Source organism: Calliphora vicina, chromosome 5, assembly GCF_958450345.1.
Source record: "Calliphora vicina chromosome 5, idCalVici1.1, whole genome shotgun sequence".
Classification (NCBI taxonomy): domain Eukaryota; kingdom Metazoa; phylum Arthropoda; class Insecta; order Diptera; family Calliphoridae; genus Calliphora; species Calliphora vicina.
In genome coordinates this window covers 79,633,932-79,653,178 of record NC_088784.1, presented here as the reverse complement: position 1 = coordinate 79,653,178, position 19,247 = coordinate 79,633,932, and the positions used below count along the sequence as shown (strand labels likewise).

Here is a 19,247-nt window from a genome sequence, read left to right as displayed (position 1 = left end):
TTATATTTTTATTTTATGCATAAAATGCATACAACTTTATTTTAAATATGCTCTAATTTGAAATTTAAATGCCACAACATTTTCACTTTAAACAATTCTATTTCAAACAAATCGTTTTTATTTAATGTTAATACTTATTTTTTGTTCTCACAAAAAATTTCAATATAATTTCGTTGATTTATTTTCCTACTAAAAAAAAAAAAACTAAAAATAAACAATTATTTCATTAAACTATTTAGGTTTTCTTTGAACGCCCACTTTGCCACCACATTGACTACAATACAGGCCCTTTGTAGTCCACTCGCGATTGCAGCCACACCAAGTGCAAATGCAACAAATCCAAAATAAAGGAAAAACACTATAAAAACAAAAACAAGATGTAAAATAAACAAATTTCATTCATAAAAGAAATTACTACATTCCAAAAATTTGTAACACTTACCACGACAACATCGATAAACAACAAGTGGCATCTTTATAGCCAGCTGCACGCACAACTGCCGCATCCGCACGCTGACGACACAGGGGGCATTTAATGCGGTACGTTGATGGACCGACAGCATAATAACGCAGACGGGGCTTTTCATGTTTTACTTGGGTATTCTGTAATTGATTTACACTATTGGCTGTCACCACTTCATCAATATAGGGTACCAGTCCTGAACCATCCCCATTCGCAGTATCTTCCACCACCACCACATTGGCGATAATATTACGTTTACGTTCTTCGGCCGTTTGTGCCGGTATCAATTTTATTTTGATTTTATCCCGTACCGAAGATTCCACTTGCTGTTCCATGCTGACGGAATAGTTAAAGGGTACTAACGAGCTCATTGTTCGCCCACTTACTCATTTGTGGCAGTAATTGAAAATTCAAAATAATCAAATTATAAGAGTATTTTAATGTTCTTAATTGAAAGAGTAATTAAGTTGTTTTTCAGAGAAAAAAAATATTTTTGAATTTATTGTGGCAGAAGAGTAATGTATGCTAAGAGCTAAATGTGTGATGAAAATGAGCATAATAAGCTATTGAAGATCAAAAAATTACTGTGAGAAAAATGAAAAATAAATGTTTTATATTGTCAGGGTTGTCATATAGAAGTTGTCTTAATTAATATTTTGGGATTAATAGACTGTCTAAGCCAATGAAAAATATCAAAAAAGCTTTCGAATTCGAATGTAACCGTGCAAGAGTCAAAGCTGCAGAAGATCTCTAAAATTAAATCGTTATTTAAATGGATATCCACAATTTATATAGCAGATGAACCAGATTTATATTTCGCTCTTTCTTTCAGTACAGGTACCAGAAATGGAAAAGTTGACACGATAGTATTTTTTTCTATACTATATCATATTCAAAAATACTGAATCATTTAATACTGTCAAACAATATTCACAGTATTTGACGTAGAAAGACAAATGTACACATTCCTATAGACTCAGTATTATTTGCTGTTCCATATAATCATGTCCGTTTCCAAGTATACGTTTGAACAGAGTAATGAACCATTTGGAATGTCTAAATATGTACTGATAAGTTACCCCAAAATCGGTAAAATTCCAATTCAACCCAAGAACGAATATCAGATACAATTTTACTCCATCTTTAACGTTAAAAAGGTCTTAGCGGATCTTAACATAAACAAGTCTCCTGGTCTTGATGGTATAGTCCCGGTCCACACTGTGAAACATTAGCTGCAAAACATTTTTCAATTCTCTTTTGAAACTGCATTCGTGTCCATACAGTGAAGTTTTTTCTTTTCAGTTTTTGACATTTCTGTATAGTACGAATATGAACGAATAAATGTGGATGACATACTCAACAAAAACTTCATGTACATGAAACAAAGTTCCCTTTTTCATTCCTCTTTCCCCTTTCATCAACAAACTCAAATGTTTTGTAGCAAATGTTTCACATTGTGGAAGTATTTTTAAGAACAAAATAATTTAAATAATAACGAAAAAACTACTTATGTTAAGCCAAAATAATAAAACTACATATTTGCATAATATGAAGATAGCATTTTCTTAAATATTTAGTTTAGTCAGGTAAATGTGTATTTATTTAGTACCTTTTATTTTCTAATAATATGTGTTAAACTCTGCTTCAATATTTCAGTTTCATCTGACACTTTAAATGTCCAATTATGGAAATTAGGAGGCGTAATTTATTTCTATATGAAACTTATTTGTGTTTTTTAGGGATACCAAAACTTTTAGGAGTTTTGTGCTCGTTTAAGTAATTTTCGGAAGAGGGCCTTATATGGGAGCTATGGTCAATTATGAATTGAATTTTTAGGTGTAATTTATTTGTAAAAATGTTATTTAATATCTATATAAATCAGGACATTTAGCCAGACAGACGTACGGAAGGACATCGTTAAATCGACTCAAAAATAAAATCTCGAAAACTGAACGATTTTAACATATTTATGATTGTAGTGTTATTAAATAACTTTCTTCCTCTGGGTAATTTTATAGCAGCAATAATATAATTTTAAGTTAACTATTAATTTTGAAACGAATCCATATAGCACTTCTCAAATATTATAAATTTGGTAGGTTTTGGTAGTTTTTAATTAGTAGGAAAAATATTTTATGAGTGGCAACGCTGTTAACAACCCTGAAAATTATCGCCCAATAACAATTTGTTCTGCACTTTCCAAAGTTATGGAGAGTATGGTTAACTACCATCTTGTTAAATAGTATTTATATAGAGTCCAACAATTTACTCAGCGCCCGGCAGTATGGCTTTCGTAGATGACGGTCTGTGGGGGACTTGATAACCTTCCTATCGGAAAAATGGTTTAGTTCCATTCACCGTTTTGGCGAATGTAAATGTGGCTCTAGATATTTCTAAGGCGTTCTATCGGTTGCACAGTGGCACAGATTCAACATTTTTTTGGAAATAAATCTGGCATTTCTAAACGGCTGGTCCGCTCGGGATAAAATTTGACGTGAGAGTAGCCAAGGAGTAGTCGAGTTTAAATTATTAAAATGGTACCTACAAATTCTCCAGGAGCGGCTATAGCGGCTCAAAGTTGGATACCATCGACATATAAAATTTTTAAACACTTGCCATATTTTTCCAGTCCGATTTTTGAAAAGCGCTCGACTAGATCTTGAAAAAACGTTCTTGCGTGTTCTATTTATCTCTTATAATTTCCGAGTTATAGGCATTTCAAAATTGAACTTTAAAAAAAACATACCATATTCCGCTTTTTTAAAAATATAAGGCGTACTTTTGGACCGAATGGTCTCGAATACACTTACTGGACAGTGGTTTGCACAACATAATTTCCTGGTTCCAACACAATACAATGAATTCTCAATAAATTTGAAATCAATATTTTGTACGAGTCTAAAGAAGACTTTAAAGTTGAATATTAGAGACATTTTTAAGATTATTCTTTTTTAATAAAAATCCCATATACAAATCATAGCCATTGGACTCAAATAATATACTAACGTCCAATATTTGTATTATTTTCTTAAATATATTATTGAATTACTACAGGAATTATTCCAACAATAAAAATTTTTCAAATTTTTAATTTTTTTTAATCCGAAATTTTGAAAATGTGGTGAAAAATTATAAAGATGATTTCATCGTTGGAGTCAAAACTCTTTCCGCCGAGCCATTTTTTCAAGTTTAGAAACAAGAACTAGTCATTCGGGGATAAATTTGGAGAATAGGGCGGATGAGGGAGCAATTCGTAGCCTAATTCATTGATTTTTGCCATGGAAACTGCACATGTGTGTACTCTAGCAAATTCTCATTAAATCGCCATAATAATTGATTGATTGTTTTACCCTTTTGAAGGCAGTCAATGTGGACTAACACACCGTGGACTTCTTTGGCGCTGATTCACACCGATAAATCCATTGTTTTGACTGCTGTCTCGTCAATGGTTACTTTCAGTATCCGATAGGCCAATGGATCGTGATGTTTTTCAATTGTTTCGGTTGAACGTTGGGCATCTTCCATGCTTCTACTGCCACAACGAAAGTAAACTACTTTTTTATGATTTGTGATATTCATATACGAGTATCTGCATATTTGTCAAACCTGTTATTTAATAACAATATTCTTAATTTCCACAATATAATTTTCCGACACTATAAAGTATATATATTCTGGAGCCTTACAGATAGCAGAGTCGATTAAGCCATGTCCGTCTGTCTGTCCGTCTGTTGAAATCAATTTTCTGAAGACCCCAGATATCTTCAGGATCCAAATCTAATTCTGTCAGACATGCCTTCGAGAAGTTTCCTATTTAAAATCAGTAAAATCGGTCCACAAATTGCTGAGATATGAGGAAAAAACCAGGACAACCTCGATTTTTTACCTATTTTTGACCTATGTATATGTGGATTACTAAGTCATTAATACACAGAGAAAACAGATTCGTGATAGCAACCGAATTTGTTGCCAATCGAATGATTCTACCTTAGTTACCGAATTTTACAGTTGTAGCTACAATATTTTAGAAGCGGTAACAAAATTTTGGTTGCTTCAACCGAAATTCTTCTTTATCAACTGACTTTCTGTTGATGGAACCGAAAAATTCTATATGTGCAACCGAATCATTCGATTGGCAACAATCGGTTGCTATCACGAATCTGTTTTCTCTGTGTTTAGACAATATGGATATTTAATGATAGATATTTCAAAGACCTTTGCAACGACGTATATAAGAACATAGCAAGTTGGGCCTACAGTGGGTCAAAATCGAAAAAATATTGTTCACCAAAAAAAAAAAATTAAAAAACCCAAAAAAAATTTTTAAAATTTTAATTTTAAAATAACAATTCGAAAATTTTTTTTTACAAAAAATTAAAAAAAAACAACTTAAAAAATAAATTAATTTTGTTTACCTAAAAATATTTAAAATTTTTATTTTTAAGTATAATTTGGCACAGCCGAATATAGCTCTCATACTTGTTTATTTATATCTGGATTACTAAGTCATTAATATAGACAATTAGATATTTCAAAGACCATTACAACGATATATATATGGCTATAGTAATTTGGACCTACAATAGGTCAAAATCTGGAAAAATATTTATTAACCCGAATTTTTTTTTTTACCAAAACATTGTTTTTCACTAATAATTTTTTTTTTAACAAAAATTAAAAAAAAAAATTGGAAAATAGATTTTGTAAAGAAAAATTTTAAATTTTGTTTTTTTTTTACAAAAAATTAGTTTTTCACTAATAAATTTTATTTAAAAAAAAAATTTAAGAAAATAATTTCGAAAAAAAATTGGAAAATAAATTTTGAAAAGAAAAAATTTTAAATTTTGTTTTTTTTTTACCAAAAATTTGTTTTTCACTAATAATTTTTTTTTAAAAAAAATTTAAGAAAATAATTTGAAAATAAATTTTGAAAACAAAAAATTTTGTTTACCTATAGTTTACACATAGAAGTAGCGAAGTATTGGAAATAAAAACAAATAATATTTTATAAAATTGACCTCAAATATAAAATTTCTTTAATAAAAAGTTTCGTCAATCAATTTTTTCATCACACACATTTTTAAATTAAACTATACATGGCAATACTTTATTGTATTCATTTATTATTATGTTAAAACATATTAAATATTCTAATTTTAAAATTCCATTTTCATTATGATGTCATGGCAAGATTCGCATCAGTTGGTCAATATTTGAAAAAAAAAATAAATAAATAAACTCAACCAAACAAGTTCAAGTATTCAAATATGATACATTTCGATTATAATTTCAAAACACTTTAAAATACACACGAAATTCTCACGAAAAAAATAAGAAATACACTTGAATACTAAACATCTATCAAAAAGCGTACTTGTTCAAAATCAAAACACATCCAAATATTTTCTATATAGAGGTACATATTTATTTATCAGCTGCGGTTGGTTCTCCGTCAACATGTTGCTCTGTCTTTGAGTCCAATTTCAAATGTTTGTTTTTATTCTGGTCCAATTTCTCCTTTTCGATTTTATGGAAACGTTGCCATTTGTTTTCTTCCTCCACCTCGCCGCGTTGCATGCGAAACAGCTGACGTTTGTACCAGCTCAATGTAATGTGACGTCCAATAAAACAACCGCACTTGCTGCAATAGTGATTGATGTCATGACGCCCCTCCCAACGTATGGGAGTGCTAGTGTTAACATAAGGTGTGAAAAAAATATTTTGTAAATTGTATGCTTTGTTTTCTACTTGAATGGATGTATGTTTGTATTTACCAACAAAGACCGGTATTGATGACTGCTACAAAACGTTGCACTAGAGTAACCGCTTGTTTTTCAACTCGGGTAACTGCACGCTGTTGACAGGAGGGACAGTCCATTTCAATGGGTTCCTTTTGTAAATGTCCTACATTTTTTGGCACTGCCGGTAGTATATCTTCTAATACTTTAGGAGATTCTGTATGATCGGCCGTAGTAGTCATTGTTTAAGTGGACCAAATTGCGAGTGCGTAGTGACTGATTGTCTGTGACACAATTTACTAAGAAACGTATTTTCGAAATAAAACAAAATTTGTGAGTTTTTTTAATTCTTAAACAAAAACCCACTGCTAAAAGTTTGATGTTCTTTTTTTATTTATTTGTTATTCTTTTTATATTCTGTCGTCATCTCATTTTTAAGAGCAGCAGCATCATCTCATAGTAATCGCTTGTAGATCGTTTCAGTTTTTGCTACTTGAGTAGATTTGTCTCAAAAGATCTATGTAGATTTGTATGTTTTACAAATTTGTGTATTTTGTTTAAGAGTTTTTAAAAATTTGATGTTTCTTCGTTATGATCTTGAAAATTCAAAGTTTTTTTTTCATGTTTTTGAATTTTGTGCGTGTTTTATTTTATTTTACAAAATTTATTTACATTATTATTTTCTATTTTATAAATACACAAAACAAACAATTTTTGGTTTTAAAATTTCATTTATGTGGGTCTCCAATAGAATCCCAAATGACCTCCACATTTATTGCAAAACATTCTCTTGCTCTTTAGGCGACTCTGCAGGCACATATATACCAGGGAGAGTGCAAATATCGGAAAACAACTGAAAATATATAAATTGAGGCAAATAAATATAAAGAAAAACAAACAAAAATTAATTTAATTTAAATAGACATCTAAATACACATACATAAATATATAATAAAAAAAATTTAAATAAAAAAAATATTTGTTTATATGTATACAATGTATTAGCAGCAGAGGCAAATGTATACTTAATCGGTAAAAAGTATGATCAATATACTTGTGTTTTTAATGAGCATAATATCTTAAATTAATTAAACAAAGACTTTCCCATAGATCTTTGAATTCGACCCAAACATACTTTCTGTAGTAATTTGTATTCAAATATTATCTAAACAGTAACGCAATGTGGGAGAATTGGAAATTACTGGGTTATTTCGAACTGGTTCTTCCGTTTGACATGAAATTTTACACAGGTTTTCAGGAAGCTGTTGAAGTGTATGGCTTCAAAATGACTTCAAAGGCATTACTTCATGAAGATTGTTGTAAAACTCAACTAGAGCTTGCAAAATCATTGTGAGCTACTCAAGCAGCAATTTCAAAACGTTTGAAATTGCTGCTTGATTCACCCAAAACCAGGAAAATTAGCTACCATACAAATTGAAGCCGAGAGACCTTGAAAGACGATTTTTTTCACTACTTGCGATGGATCCACCACAATAACCCAATGCCAGTCGAATCGACAATAAATCCAAATTCGTTCTTGGCCTCAAAATATGATCATATGTTGCCAGAAAGATGGGAAAAAGTCATAGCTAACAATGGCCAATATTTTGAATAAATGTATATTGTACAAATATTTCAAAATAAAATCTAAATACAGTACGGGCTCGATTTGTGCAACTACCTATTATTGCAACTGACCGATTAGCGCAACAGCCTATTTTTTAACACTAGAGTCTTTATAACTGCAACTTTTTTCAAAAAACAGACGCGATAAATGCAACTATATTTTTTTTTTCATATGTAATATTATTCAGAAGTTATTCTATTCTCTTCTCTATTTATTCTGGTTGTTTTTTTAATCAGAAGCGTAATTCAAAACTATTTGCCAAATCATAGGCACCTAAAAAATACTTTCACGACGACACTGCTCTCATAAGGAATTTTGGCTGTTTATTCAGTTATTTTTTATTAAAAGATTTATTTACACAATTTATTTTTACTTTGTTTTGTTTAATATATGAATTAATTACTTTTTGTTAATTAAGTTGCATGCTTTTGTTAAAAAAAGAATACAAAATAATAGCATATATAGTGGTTGCTTATTGCAACATTTCGAATATCGCAACAACCTCGATTTCCTTTCGGTTGCGCAAATCGAGCCCGTACTGTATTTGAAAAAATCACTCATTTTTAAAGTCATACACCCAATATTTAAATAAAGAAATAAATAAAGAAAGAACGAACGTATAAATAAAGTTTCAGAGCAACATTTCTTTTAATCCTAAATCGATTTTAAAAGAGAGATTTAAAAATGAACCTGATTACGCCTCTAAAATAACGTTACCAAAAAAACTTCCATTAACGATTACCGCTAAAACACCATTACCGAAATAATAAAAAAATACCATTGCCTCTAAAATACCAATACTTATCCTATTAATCAATGTTGGTTGCCGTTACCGCTAAGCCACCGCGTCATTAAAATACCCATACAGCTCGACTACTTCTAAGACCAGGGAAATTTTAAATATACACAAAACAAGTAAGAGAGCTATATTCGGCTGTGTTGAATCTTATATACCCTTCACCAAATTATATATATAATTTAAAATAAAAATTTTAAATATTTTTTTTAATTTTTTTAAAAATTGTATGACAAATTAATTTTTTTTTGGTTCAAAAATATTATTCCCGATTTTTACCCATTGTAGGTCCAACTTACTATGGCCTTATATATGTCGGTGCAAACAAATTTGAAATGTCTATCATTTAGATATGTATATCATATTGTCTATATTAATGGGGTCGCAAATGTAAAATGTAGAAATTACAACCCTTCGCTAAAGTATACTTTTTTGAATTTGTGATCATAGTGGGGAGGGTATTATGCGTTTGTGCAGATGTTTGTAACGCACAATAATATTAGTCTAACACCCACCTGAAAGTATACCGATCGACTTAGAATCACTTTCTGAGTCGATTAAACAATGTCCGTCCGTCCGTCTGGCTGGCTGTCCATATAAACTTTGTGCGCAGAGTACAGATAGCAATTTTGTAGATATTTCGATAAAATTAGGTATTTTTTCGGCCCAAGGACCAAGCCTATTGAAACTGGCTGAAATCGGTCCATTATTTCACCTAGCCCCCATACAAATGTCCTTCCGAAATTGGACTTTATCGGTCATAATTGTTTAATTTATATATGTATCTCCACAAATTCCGCTCCAAATAAATTCTATATATACAAAATTCATGTCACCAAATTTTGTTATGATCGGTTCATAATTAGTCATAGCTCCCATATAGACCCGCTTCCGAAAATCACTTTAACGTGCATAAATCGCTTAAAAATGTTGGTATACTCACAAAATTCAACATAGTAAATTTTCATATAGACATAAATCTCACGACCTAATTTCATGGTGATCGGTCCATAATTGGTCATAGCTCCCATATAAGGCCCACTTCCGAAAATCACTCACGAATATAAATTACTAGCTGAACCCGGTCCGCGTTGCTGGCCCTTAGAAAACATCTTTTTATATTGTATATCAATTTTAATATACAGTGTCGGACAAAGTCGGTGATCCAACCTTCAATGTTAATACATATGGTGGCATTCCGGCTGGTTCCAATGAATTCAAAAATTCAGTAGTATAATAGACGCTTGTTCTTCGTTCATTACTGTGTCAATCTATTCGGTATAATGTAAAAAATTGATTTTTACACACCCCTCCGCCCACAGACCGAATATCAAAAATCTGACTATACGGTATTACCCGCTGGGCTATTCTGAAGATTCCCTGAACATTTCATCAAAATCGGTCCAGAAGTTGTTTATATATATAGATGGTATTAGCAGTATAATGTAAAAATTTGATTTTGTCACGCCCCTCCGCCCACAGACCAAAAATCAAAAATCTGACTTTACAGTGTTTTTGAGTTCATTCGGAACATACATACATACCCACATACAAACATCCATTTTTATATATATAGATTGATATTTTAAAAGAAAAATGTTTTTGCTCATTTACTTAGTGTATTATATGGTATTATAATACCCTACACTAACATATTGTCTATATTATGGCCTAGTAATCCAGATATAGATAACAAAATTGGTTAAAAATCTAGGAAGTAGTGATTCCGATTCTATAGAATATCTTGTGTATTAGAAAATAATTTTGTGTATCACAATATAGTAAATATTGTGATACACAAGATTGTCATAGACAAGATTTGCTATAGAAAATATGTTTTTTCGATTCAAGGCTGAATCTGGTTTAAATCGATCTACGGTATCACCTAAATCCATGCAAATGTCCTCCCGAAATGGGAATTTTTTTGACTGCTAATGTCTGATTTATAGAGGTATCAACACAAATTTCTCCATAAATAAGATTTATATAAAATGATTTGATTCGACTATTGTCTAATATAACTTTGAAGAGCATAAATATCTTTTGTTGTTATCCAAATGAAATTCAACACAAATAAGTTTTTGATATGTATCTACGAAAATCATGCGTCTTTCATGAGGATCGGTTCTCTTTCTTACTTTTTTCTTTAAATTATAGTTGATATAAAAACGTTTATACAGGTGATATTCAATAGTAGACCTGACCAAAGCTGTCAGATGTGACGATTTATCGTCAAACGTGACGAATTTTAAACGTCTTTGGCGATGAAAATTTCGTTTTGGCGAAATGGAAAATCAAGAGAAATGATTTTTCTCTTCTCATATTTATATGAATAACATAGAGAATAGGGTGGGTAAATTTTTTCCGGAGTGAAAAAACGTGACAGGCGTATAGCAAAATCGGAATCTACACAAAATTCTAAGAAAATTACCAAAAGAAAGTATGGGTCTAAAATCAAAACCTAGCTCCCGCTGAAATACTTCAAAATACACGTTTAAGAAATTTCACTGTTCAACAAATTGAGACTTATTGATTGGAACAGAATAGCGACCCATTAATTCTAAAAGGGCATGTTGAGTACATAATTTTTGTAGAATAAACTTATAGTCCAGCTGGTCTGATTTTTTTTTACAGTGGATCAAAATTTTAATGTTTTGATCGAACTGAAAAACTGAAAAGTTAATGTAAGAGGGAATTCTTATTGTCGGGGTTATATCGTGGAATTTTATGGGGATCATTTTTGTGGAAGATCTTAACACTCTATCTCCTCTCTTTAGGGGTTAGTTAAACCCTTTTTTCGAGAAAATCAAAAAAAATCCTTTAAAAAGGGACATCTAAGGATTAAAATATTCTATGAAAATGTTTGCCGGAAAATTTCAGTGGGGGTCACCAAAGATATCATAGTTGTAAATAAAGCTCTTTGTCAGTTTTTCTGAGTTCGATTAGCCCCCATAAAAACATCCACACGGAATAGGATAGGCTACCGTACTTTAGTAAATGGGTCTATTTTCGTCACTCATACCACAAACATTAATTACACCCAACAATTTCTACTAATCATTTGTCCTTTTCGGTTACTTACCACGACAACGATGACAACATACAACTCAATTGACCCAAAGCTCCACTCATCTGTACCGTTTCAGCATCGGCTCTCTGTTTACACAGCGGACAACGCAATTGATACGTACTTGGACCCACAGAAAAATAACGTAAATGTGGTTTTCCATCATCTTTGTCGGATAGGGTTGACCATGAACGCAACTTTTGCGGAGAAGTTACAAAATCGGTGGTGTCCTCTCCTTCATTCTGAACACTATCGATATTTTTCTTTAATGTAATGCATTTCTTAAAGTCAGCTGGATGTTGCTGATGCTCGTCGGGTGTTCGAGGTGAATCCAAATTAATATCAATCATTTCCTCAATTTGTGGCATTTTGTAACAAAACGAAGAATATTTTTTTTTTTGTTGGTTTTAGATAAATATTTAAAACAATTTAAAGCAAAAGATTTAAATGGACTGCGTGCCCACTACGCGTTTAGCTAAATAACTAAATATGCTGATGATTAATTCTTAAAGAAGAGTCAAATAAAAATAAATACATCTTTTTTGGCGACTAATGTTTTTTGATTTTTATTTTTTTTTTCTAATAATTGCTTAAGAGATTTTCATTATGTGAGCAGGTTCTTAAGAGTTTTTTGTTTAATTCTTTGTGGTTTAAGAGATTAGTAGTAAATTAATTAAATCTTTGCGACATTAAACAGTTTGTCAAACATATTTTGGAACATTAATATCATGTATTTGGGAATAAATTTAAAACATTTTTTCTACAAATCATTAACCTCAAATTGTTTATAACAATTACTGGAGTAAACTGCAATAACAGGTATAAAGTGTGACCTACTTCATGTAGTTAGTGAACACTGTGGTTTGAATATTAATTGAAACTTGCCTATAGCGGAAGAAACTGCATAGAGAGGGGGGAATGGCTAAAATACATTTTATAATAAAAAACACTTTTTTGATTGAGTACCTAAACATTTATTTAATTTAATGACTACATGTCTTTAAAATATTAACAATTCAAATGCAGTTTTAAATTTATAACGTTCAACATATTGAACTGAAAAAATTAAGTGTGTACTTTCAAAATTAAAACAAAAATACCGTTATTGACCACATTACATGAGTTTAGTCTTCAAAAACCAAAACTCATACTTTTAAACACACACTCGCACTTAAACAAAAGAGTCACGGTCAAAATGTCTTAACCTAAATTTAAAAGAGGCCTAAACAGTGTTTCAGTTGAAACTTCACTTTCAATTGAAACTACCCGACAGTTAAACAAGTAGTCAATGTATCCCTAATAGACAGTAATTGTTACTAATATCTTTTAACCCTCTAACCTGCAAGCTTTAAAAGAATTGCCGAATAATTTTTTTTAGGCTACTTATGACCCAATAAACTCAGAACAGCCATCAGAAACTAATTTGCAAATTAAGTTTAGGAACCAGGTGCAAAAAGGTGAAGAGTGCCTCAGAGCATTGTTGCCTGTTTAGGTGTTAAAAACAATGATTATGTTATGATTTTATTGAAGAATTCTCGACATATTGATGTATGTATCATGTACTTAAGTTATTTGGGGGCTACGGAAAGTTGAGTTCAACATACAGACGGACAGACAGACATGGATATATCGATTTCGCTATCTATAACGATCCAGAATATACATACATATATACTTTGTGGGGTCGCAAATGAAAAATGTAGAAATCACCCTTCTCATGAAGGTAAAGGGTATAAAACAAATGACACACAAAATTTCACGTGCTAAAATTATGACGTCACTCACAAAATAGCTGACAGAACAAAAACTAAAAGTCAGATTGCATTTCGACCTGCGAGGGAAATGTTAACAAATCTGTAACTAAAGTCGCAGTTAAATTTTTGAGATAATTGGTGTTTTGTAATGCATGTCTTGAGACACTCTTGCGGGGTAAGGGGGTTAAGTTGGCTGACTAAAATTTGTATATTTTGGATCACTGGACACGTAGATGAAGAGAGAAGTCAATTGGTTACTTTATATATCCCCAGTAGTGAGTGTAGTCACTTTAAATGTAGTAGTTATTTTACCCACCAGAAGTAATCTATTGGAGAGTTATCGGAGAAAGGTATGTTTACAGGCAATCGGTTATTGGATTGTCAATTAGATATCCTTTTAACTGACTAGTTGAGATCAATTAGTACCCGTACATGTTAAAATAATTAGTTATGTAGCTGATCAAATGACCAGTTAGTTAGCTAGTAAGGTAACTTACTCCATGTAACCGGTTTCTGAATCCAAAAAATGGTCAATTGACTCCATGTTTAGGACAAGCACGTGTCCTGAACTACTTATAACAGGTAAAATCACAAGTTCGCGACAGTCACCAAGAACTGCAGGGTAATGAAATTAAAATTGTTTATTATTTCTACTTACGGTACAAGTTTATTTTATTTATAATATATTTATGTAATTAAGTTATTATTATTTTTAATTTACTGCTATTTTAACATATGAGAGATTCGAAAGTGTTATTTAAAACTAAGTATGTAATAATTCATGAACGTTTCCAGTAGCCCAAATTACTGCCACATTTATTACAGATGACTTTACGACCAACGGAACGTTTTACACAGCATTGGTAGACACGATTCAGGGGAAATAAGGGCAGGCAACTGAAAAATATAAAATAATTAATGGATTTATGAAAAAAAATATTTATATTTTAAACATGTTAGAAATCGATAACTATAGTGTAGGAGGGGGACCATTCGCCGATTAATTTGAAAACAAAGTAATTGATTTTGTTATATAGCTAAATTTTCTACCATCCGTAAAAACTTGAACAGTTTCATTTTACACATCTAGGGCCTATATTCAAAACCTTCTACCTTTGATTTTCACGAAAATTAATTTTTATACCCTTCACCATGAGTGGCAAGGGTATATATAAGTTTGTCATTCCGTTTGTGATTTCTACATTTTTCATTTGCGACCCCACAAATCTATATATATAAAAGAGTAACGTACTGACTCACTGACTGACTGACTGACTGACTGACTGGTTCATCATCGCACAGCCCAAACGGCTGAAGCTAGAATCATGAAATTTTAACTGTGGGTTCCTACCTCCCCAAAACGATCCGATAAGAAGGGATTTTTGGAAATTCGAAGGTTTAGGGGGTAAAAACGGGTAAATTCGGTAACCTTATATCTTAAAAACTAATAAAGATACAAAAAAACTTAAAATTGCATGTTACTCTATTCAAAAAATAAGCTGACAGGTGTTTCGTACTTTTTCGAAATTCGAAACTTTTAGGGGAGAAAACGGGTAAAAACTGTATTTTGGTACTTTTTTGGCACCCTATGTATCTTTTAAACCAATAAACATAGAATCAAATTTTAAATCGTATTCTTTACTTATCAAAAAATAAAAAATATAAGTTTGGTACTTTTTGGAAATTCGAAACCTTAAGGGATAAAAATTGTGTTTATTTTTGGTACTTTTTCATAAAATATGTTTTTCTATAATTTGACATAGAGATACGAATATTTTATTATGAGCTCCCACCACGTTACAGAAATTTATTTGAATAAAATTGTACCACCTCAACTAACAGGGTGTTATTTGGAACTCGAGTACCAAGGTATATATTGGGCCAAATCCGGGTAAATAGTTTGGTACTTTTTTTAAAACATATTTATTCTTGGGCACATTAACACAGATTTTAATATTTTCAGACATGCCTGTAGCATAAACAATTTTGGCAAAATGGAATATTTTTAAATTTCAAACTTGAGGGGTGTTCAAGGAAGAAAATGGAAATTGGTACTTTTCTCCTAATGGTACTTTTTAACATTTTATAATAATAAACCTAAAAATTTAAAATTAGGAACACATTTTGCATTTTCTATAATAATGGACCCATAAATATGAAATTAGACATTTACAATTAGATTCACAAAGTGAGACTTGATAGTACTATTTCTATCTTCTAATTGGGGTGGCGAAGAGCACCGGGTCAGCTAGTTATATATATTCTGAATCGTTATAGATAGCGTAGTCGATATAGCCATGTCCGTCTGTCCGTCTGTGTGTTGAAATCAACTGTCTGAAGCCCCCAAATAACTTACATGCACGAATGATACATCAATATCTCCGAAATTTTTCCGGCTCTGTTGCTATTTAAAATCGAGAGAATCCGTCCACAAATGGCTGAGATATAAGCAAAAAACCAGGACAACCTCGATTTTAGACCCATATCTGGATTACTAAATCATTATTATAGACAATATCGATATCTAATGATAGATATTTCAAAGACTTGTGCAACGTCGTATATAAGACTATAGTAAGTTGGACCTACAATGGGTCAAAATCGGAAAAAATATTTTTTAAACCAATTTTTTTTTTCATATTAAAAAAAAATTTAAAAACTAAAAAAAAAAATTTTTTAAAATTAAAAAAAAAAATTTAAAAAACTATTTCGAAAAAACAACTGGAAAAAAATTTTAAATTTTGTTTACCTAAAAATATTTAAAATGTTTATTTTAAAGTATAACTTGGTGGTGGTAGAATGTTCAGTAAAACAGCCCTCATCTCTGGGTGAATATCATAACAAACATATATTTTTTTTTGTTTATTTTTGCATTTTTCTTATTTCTCTATCATATACAATTAATTTTTTCCGAATGGAAAACCCTCGATCTTTTCAAATAATTAATTTTGGCTCTCCTGAAAAGTTCTGTTTTTTAAGATAGGCCCTCGATGTGATAAGAGACAGACGTGATTAATTGTTTTTCTCAAATTCCCGAAAATATTTAGGTGCAAGAATTTAAATAAAACAGAGTGTGCAAGATATCACCGACATTTTTTATGCGTTTGAAATGTCGCCAGGGCTTCGGTGGTTCGCGCGCATTCGATACGTCCAATTTTATATAACCGGCGCATAAATCAGACTAAATTCGACCGATGGCATGGGTTGTGGGACGCTTTGGTTTATGGCTTATTCTCATAGACCTGCGACTTAAGTAAACTCCACAAGAAGAAGTCTAACGGAATCATATCGCATGATCTCGGTGGCCAGTTCACATCACCTCCACGTGAAATAACCATGCCCTTGAATAAGTCTTGTAGAATGTCCGAAATAAGTTCGTCATGGATGCCAGTCCAAAAATCCACAACAAATAGTAAAAACAAAGTTTTTTTGCTTTCAAAATGTCGAATTTTGTATCAACCAAGCGTCATATGCGAGAAGTTTTGCTTTATTTCTTTAATTTGATAAAAAAAAGTGCCGCTGAAGCACACCGATTGCTCTCCAAATCTTATGGTAAAAGAGTTCCAGCTATTTCATCGTGGGAGAGATGGTTTCAGAAGTGGTGATTTTGACACGGAAGACAAAGATCGCCCAGCCCAGCCAAAAAAAGTTTGAACATCAAGAACTGGAGGCATTACTCCATGAAGATTGTCTCTGTAAGAGCTAGCAAAATCATTGCGACCTACTCAACAGCAATTTCAAAACGTTTATGGGCAGCAGGATTCATCCAAAAGCATGAAAATTGGGTACCATACGAATTTAAGCCTAAAGACCTTGAAAGGTGATCTTGCATGACCCTAACGATGATTGAACGCTATAAAAGAAAAACATTTTTGCACCGAATCAGCGAATCACCTGAAGCCGAATCGAAACCAAAGCCAACTATCCATGGCGGTAAGGTAATTCTCTGTATTTTTTGGGAGAAAAAGGATCCTATGTATTATGAGCTGCCTAAATCTGACCAGACCATCACATGGAACCTGTACTGAACACAACTGATTCGTTTGAACGAGCATTGACCGAAAAATGCACAGAATACACGGCCAGACATGAAACCGTAATACATCATGACAACAATCGGCCACATGATGCAATATCTGTTAAAAACTATTTAGAATGAAGTCGTTGGGAAGTTTTGCGCCACCCGCCTTTTAGTCCAGACCGTGCCCCGTCCGTCCACTATTTGTTTCGATCGATGCAGAACGCTCTCTCTGAAATACATTTCACTTTGGAACAGAGTATCTATTCGTTCTTGGCTTCAAAAGATGAACAGTTCTTTTGGCTCGAAATCCATATATTGCCAGAAAGATGGGAAAAGGTCACAGCAAATGACAAATGTTTCAAAATAAAAGCTAAAAAAGGAAAAACTCCTGCATTTTTAAGTCATGCACCCAATAAATCTTCTATGTTTAAGCATGTTTATATTAGCAGAAAAGAAGATTTTAAAAACTTAAAATCAACAAATTTTTAATTTCCAGTTTAAAACTAATTTATGAATTTTTAATTATAAATTTATGCTAACATGAGAAAATGTAGAAAATGTGGTTTTTGACGCAATGTAGTTCTTATCCAGAATTTTGACCAAATTAATTATTAGTAAATTTAAGAAGAAATTATTTTTGAAAAAAAGTAGTAAAAAAAGCTTTATTACGAAAAATCGTAAAATTTTTGAATTTCAGAAAAAGTAGTAGAAAAAAACTTTTTCATTGAATTTAAAATTTCATCAAATTCCTATTTTAATTTTTTTTTAATATTTACTTAAAAATATGCAACAGTAAAAAAGATGTTTAAAAATTATTTTTGAAAAAAGTATTAAAAAAAGTACTTTTTACAAAAAGTTAAAATTTATGATGTTTTTCATATAAATTGATGCTAGACTACACCAAAATACGTCTCATATATATTGATACAAGATATCTAAGTGCCTTTGAAACATTTATTTGAACCATCATGCGGACAGACAATGTTCAAAAAATCAGAAATTTCAAATGCCTTATACTTAAACTTGTGTCTTTCCTGTTGTGTTTTTTTACGTATTTATCTTTGTGACTCATGGCAAGATAACTTTTGATTAACCAGAGTTATTATCCCTTGAACTTTATTTAAATAATATTATTTAAGATTTACTTACCACGACAACAAAGTCTCAAATCTCACACTCTCCGAGTCCAAACGCTGATGACAATCTGGGCAATACATTTGCCTCAGACAGCTGATATTGGGATTATCCAACATTTTACTGGAATTTTTCTTAATGCCACCAATTGTGGCATATTTCTGATGATTATTTAATTTACTCTCGGCCAATTCACGTTCTTTCAAATCATTAATACTATACGATTTCGTTAAACAATGCGAAGATTCGCGCAAACGAAAATCGTTTATTTCATCTTGCAATTGCATTAATTTCGAATTCAAATTCACTTCAATCATATCTTTGTCCTCAATCATTTTGTTTGTTTTTTTTTATTAGGTGTTTATTTTAGGCAAAAAAAGAAGGTGTGTTCGTTTTATAAAATTTCAAACCAACCGTTTGGTTTAACGAACAACTTGAGTTTAAATTCAAAATTGATTGAACGTTCGATTACATTTGCAGTTTTTGGTTGAGTGTGAGCTGTATGTGTTTCATTATTTTTCATTTCTTTTTGGGAATTTTATATAAATAGGTATAAATAAAATAGAATAAAGAGAGTTGCAGGTTGTTTGTTATTTAGGTAATAGTTGCTTTGTGTGCGCTACTCGGGGTAATATGAGAAAATATTA

At 31.4% G+C, this 19,247-nt stretch overlaps 4 protein-coding genes across 4 annotated transcripts; all 4 read right to left on the bottom strand.

Annotated features, from left to right (window-relative positions):
* LOC135961078 (uncharacterized) lies at nt 1–839 on the bottom strand. Its single transcript, XM_065512549.1, has 2 exons — nt 443–839; nt 1–358 (listed from the first exon to the last, which is right to left on the bottom strand). Exons 1-2 carry the CDS (start codon nt 832–834, stop codon nt 232–234), a joined length of 519 nt encoding a protein of 172 aa, XP_065368621.1. The 5' UTR covers nt 835–839; the 3' UTR covers nt 1–231.
* Nucleotides 840–5,566: 4,727 nt separating this feature from the next.
* On the bottom strand, nt 5,567–6,539 carry LOC135961992 (uncharacterized). Its single transcript, XM_065513658.1, has 2 exons — nt 6,238–6,539; nt 5,567–6,152 (listed from the first exon to the last, which is right to left on the bottom strand). The coding sequence occupies exons 1-2, from the start codon at nt 6,441–6,443 to the stop codon at nt 5,888–5,890; spliced, it is 471 nt and encodes a 156-aa protein (XP_065369730.1). The 5' UTR covers nt 6,444–6,539; the 3' UTR covers nt 5,567–5,887.
* Nucleotides 6,540–6,844: 305 nt separating this feature from the next.
* LOC135960745 (uncharacterized) lies at nt 6,845–12,148 on the bottom strand. The gene is made up of 2 exons (XM_065512114.1): nt 11,707–12,148; nt 6,845–7,054 (listed from the first exon to the last, which is right to left on the bottom strand). The coding sequence occupies exons 1-2, from the start codon at nt 12,057–12,059 to the stop codon at nt 6,934–6,936; spliced, it is 474 nt and encodes a 157-aa protein (XP_065368186.1). The 5' UTR covers nt 12,060–12,148; the 3' UTR covers nt 6,845–6,933.
* A 1,934-nt stretch (nt 12,149–14,082) lies between these two features.
* LOC135960746 (uncharacterized) lies at nt 14,083–18,981 on the bottom strand. Its single transcript, XM_065512115.1, has 2 exons — nt 18,616–18,981; nt 14,083–14,342 (listed from the first exon to the last, which is right to left on the bottom strand). Exons 1-2 carry the CDS (start codon nt 18,933–18,935, stop codon nt 14,225–14,227), a joined length of 438 nt encoding a protein of 145 aa, XP_065368187.1. The 5' UTR covers nt 18,936–18,981; the 3' UTR covers nt 14,083–14,224.
* Between the last annotated feature and the right edge of the window lie 266 nt (nt 18,982–19,247).

Coding starts and splice junctions, on each gene's coding strand:
- LOC135961078 (XM_065512549.1), bottom strand. CDS start 834: ATGAGCTCGTTAGTACCCTTTAACTATTCCGTCAGCATGGAACAGCAA. Junction 359..442: donor TGTTTATCGATGTTGTCGTG/GTAAGTGTTACA, acceptor TTGTTTTTATAG/TGTTTTTCCTTTATTTTGGA.
- LOC135961992 (XM_065513658.1), bottom strand. CDS start 6,443: ATGACTACTACGGCCGATCATACAGAATCTCCTAAAGTATTAGAAGAT. Junction 6,153..6,237: donor ATCAATACCGGTCTTTGTTG/GTAAATACAAAC, acceptor TGTTAACACTAG/CACTCCCATACGTTGGGAGG.
- LOC135960745 (XM_065512114.1), bottom strand. CDS start 12,059: ATGCCACAAATTGAGGAAATGATTGATATTAATTTGGATTCACCTCGA. Junction 7,055..11,706: donor ATGTTGTCATCGTTGTCGTG/GTAAGTAACCGA, acceptor ATATATTTTCAG/TTGTTTTCCGATATTTGCAC.
- LOC135960746 (XM_065512115.1), bottom strand. CDS start 18,935: ATGATTGAGGACAAAGATATGATTGAAGTGAATTTGAATTCGAAATTA. Junction 14,343..18,615: donor TTTGAGACTTTGTTGTCGTG/GTAAGTAAATCT, acceptor TATATTTTTCAG/TTGCCTGCCCTTATTTCCCC.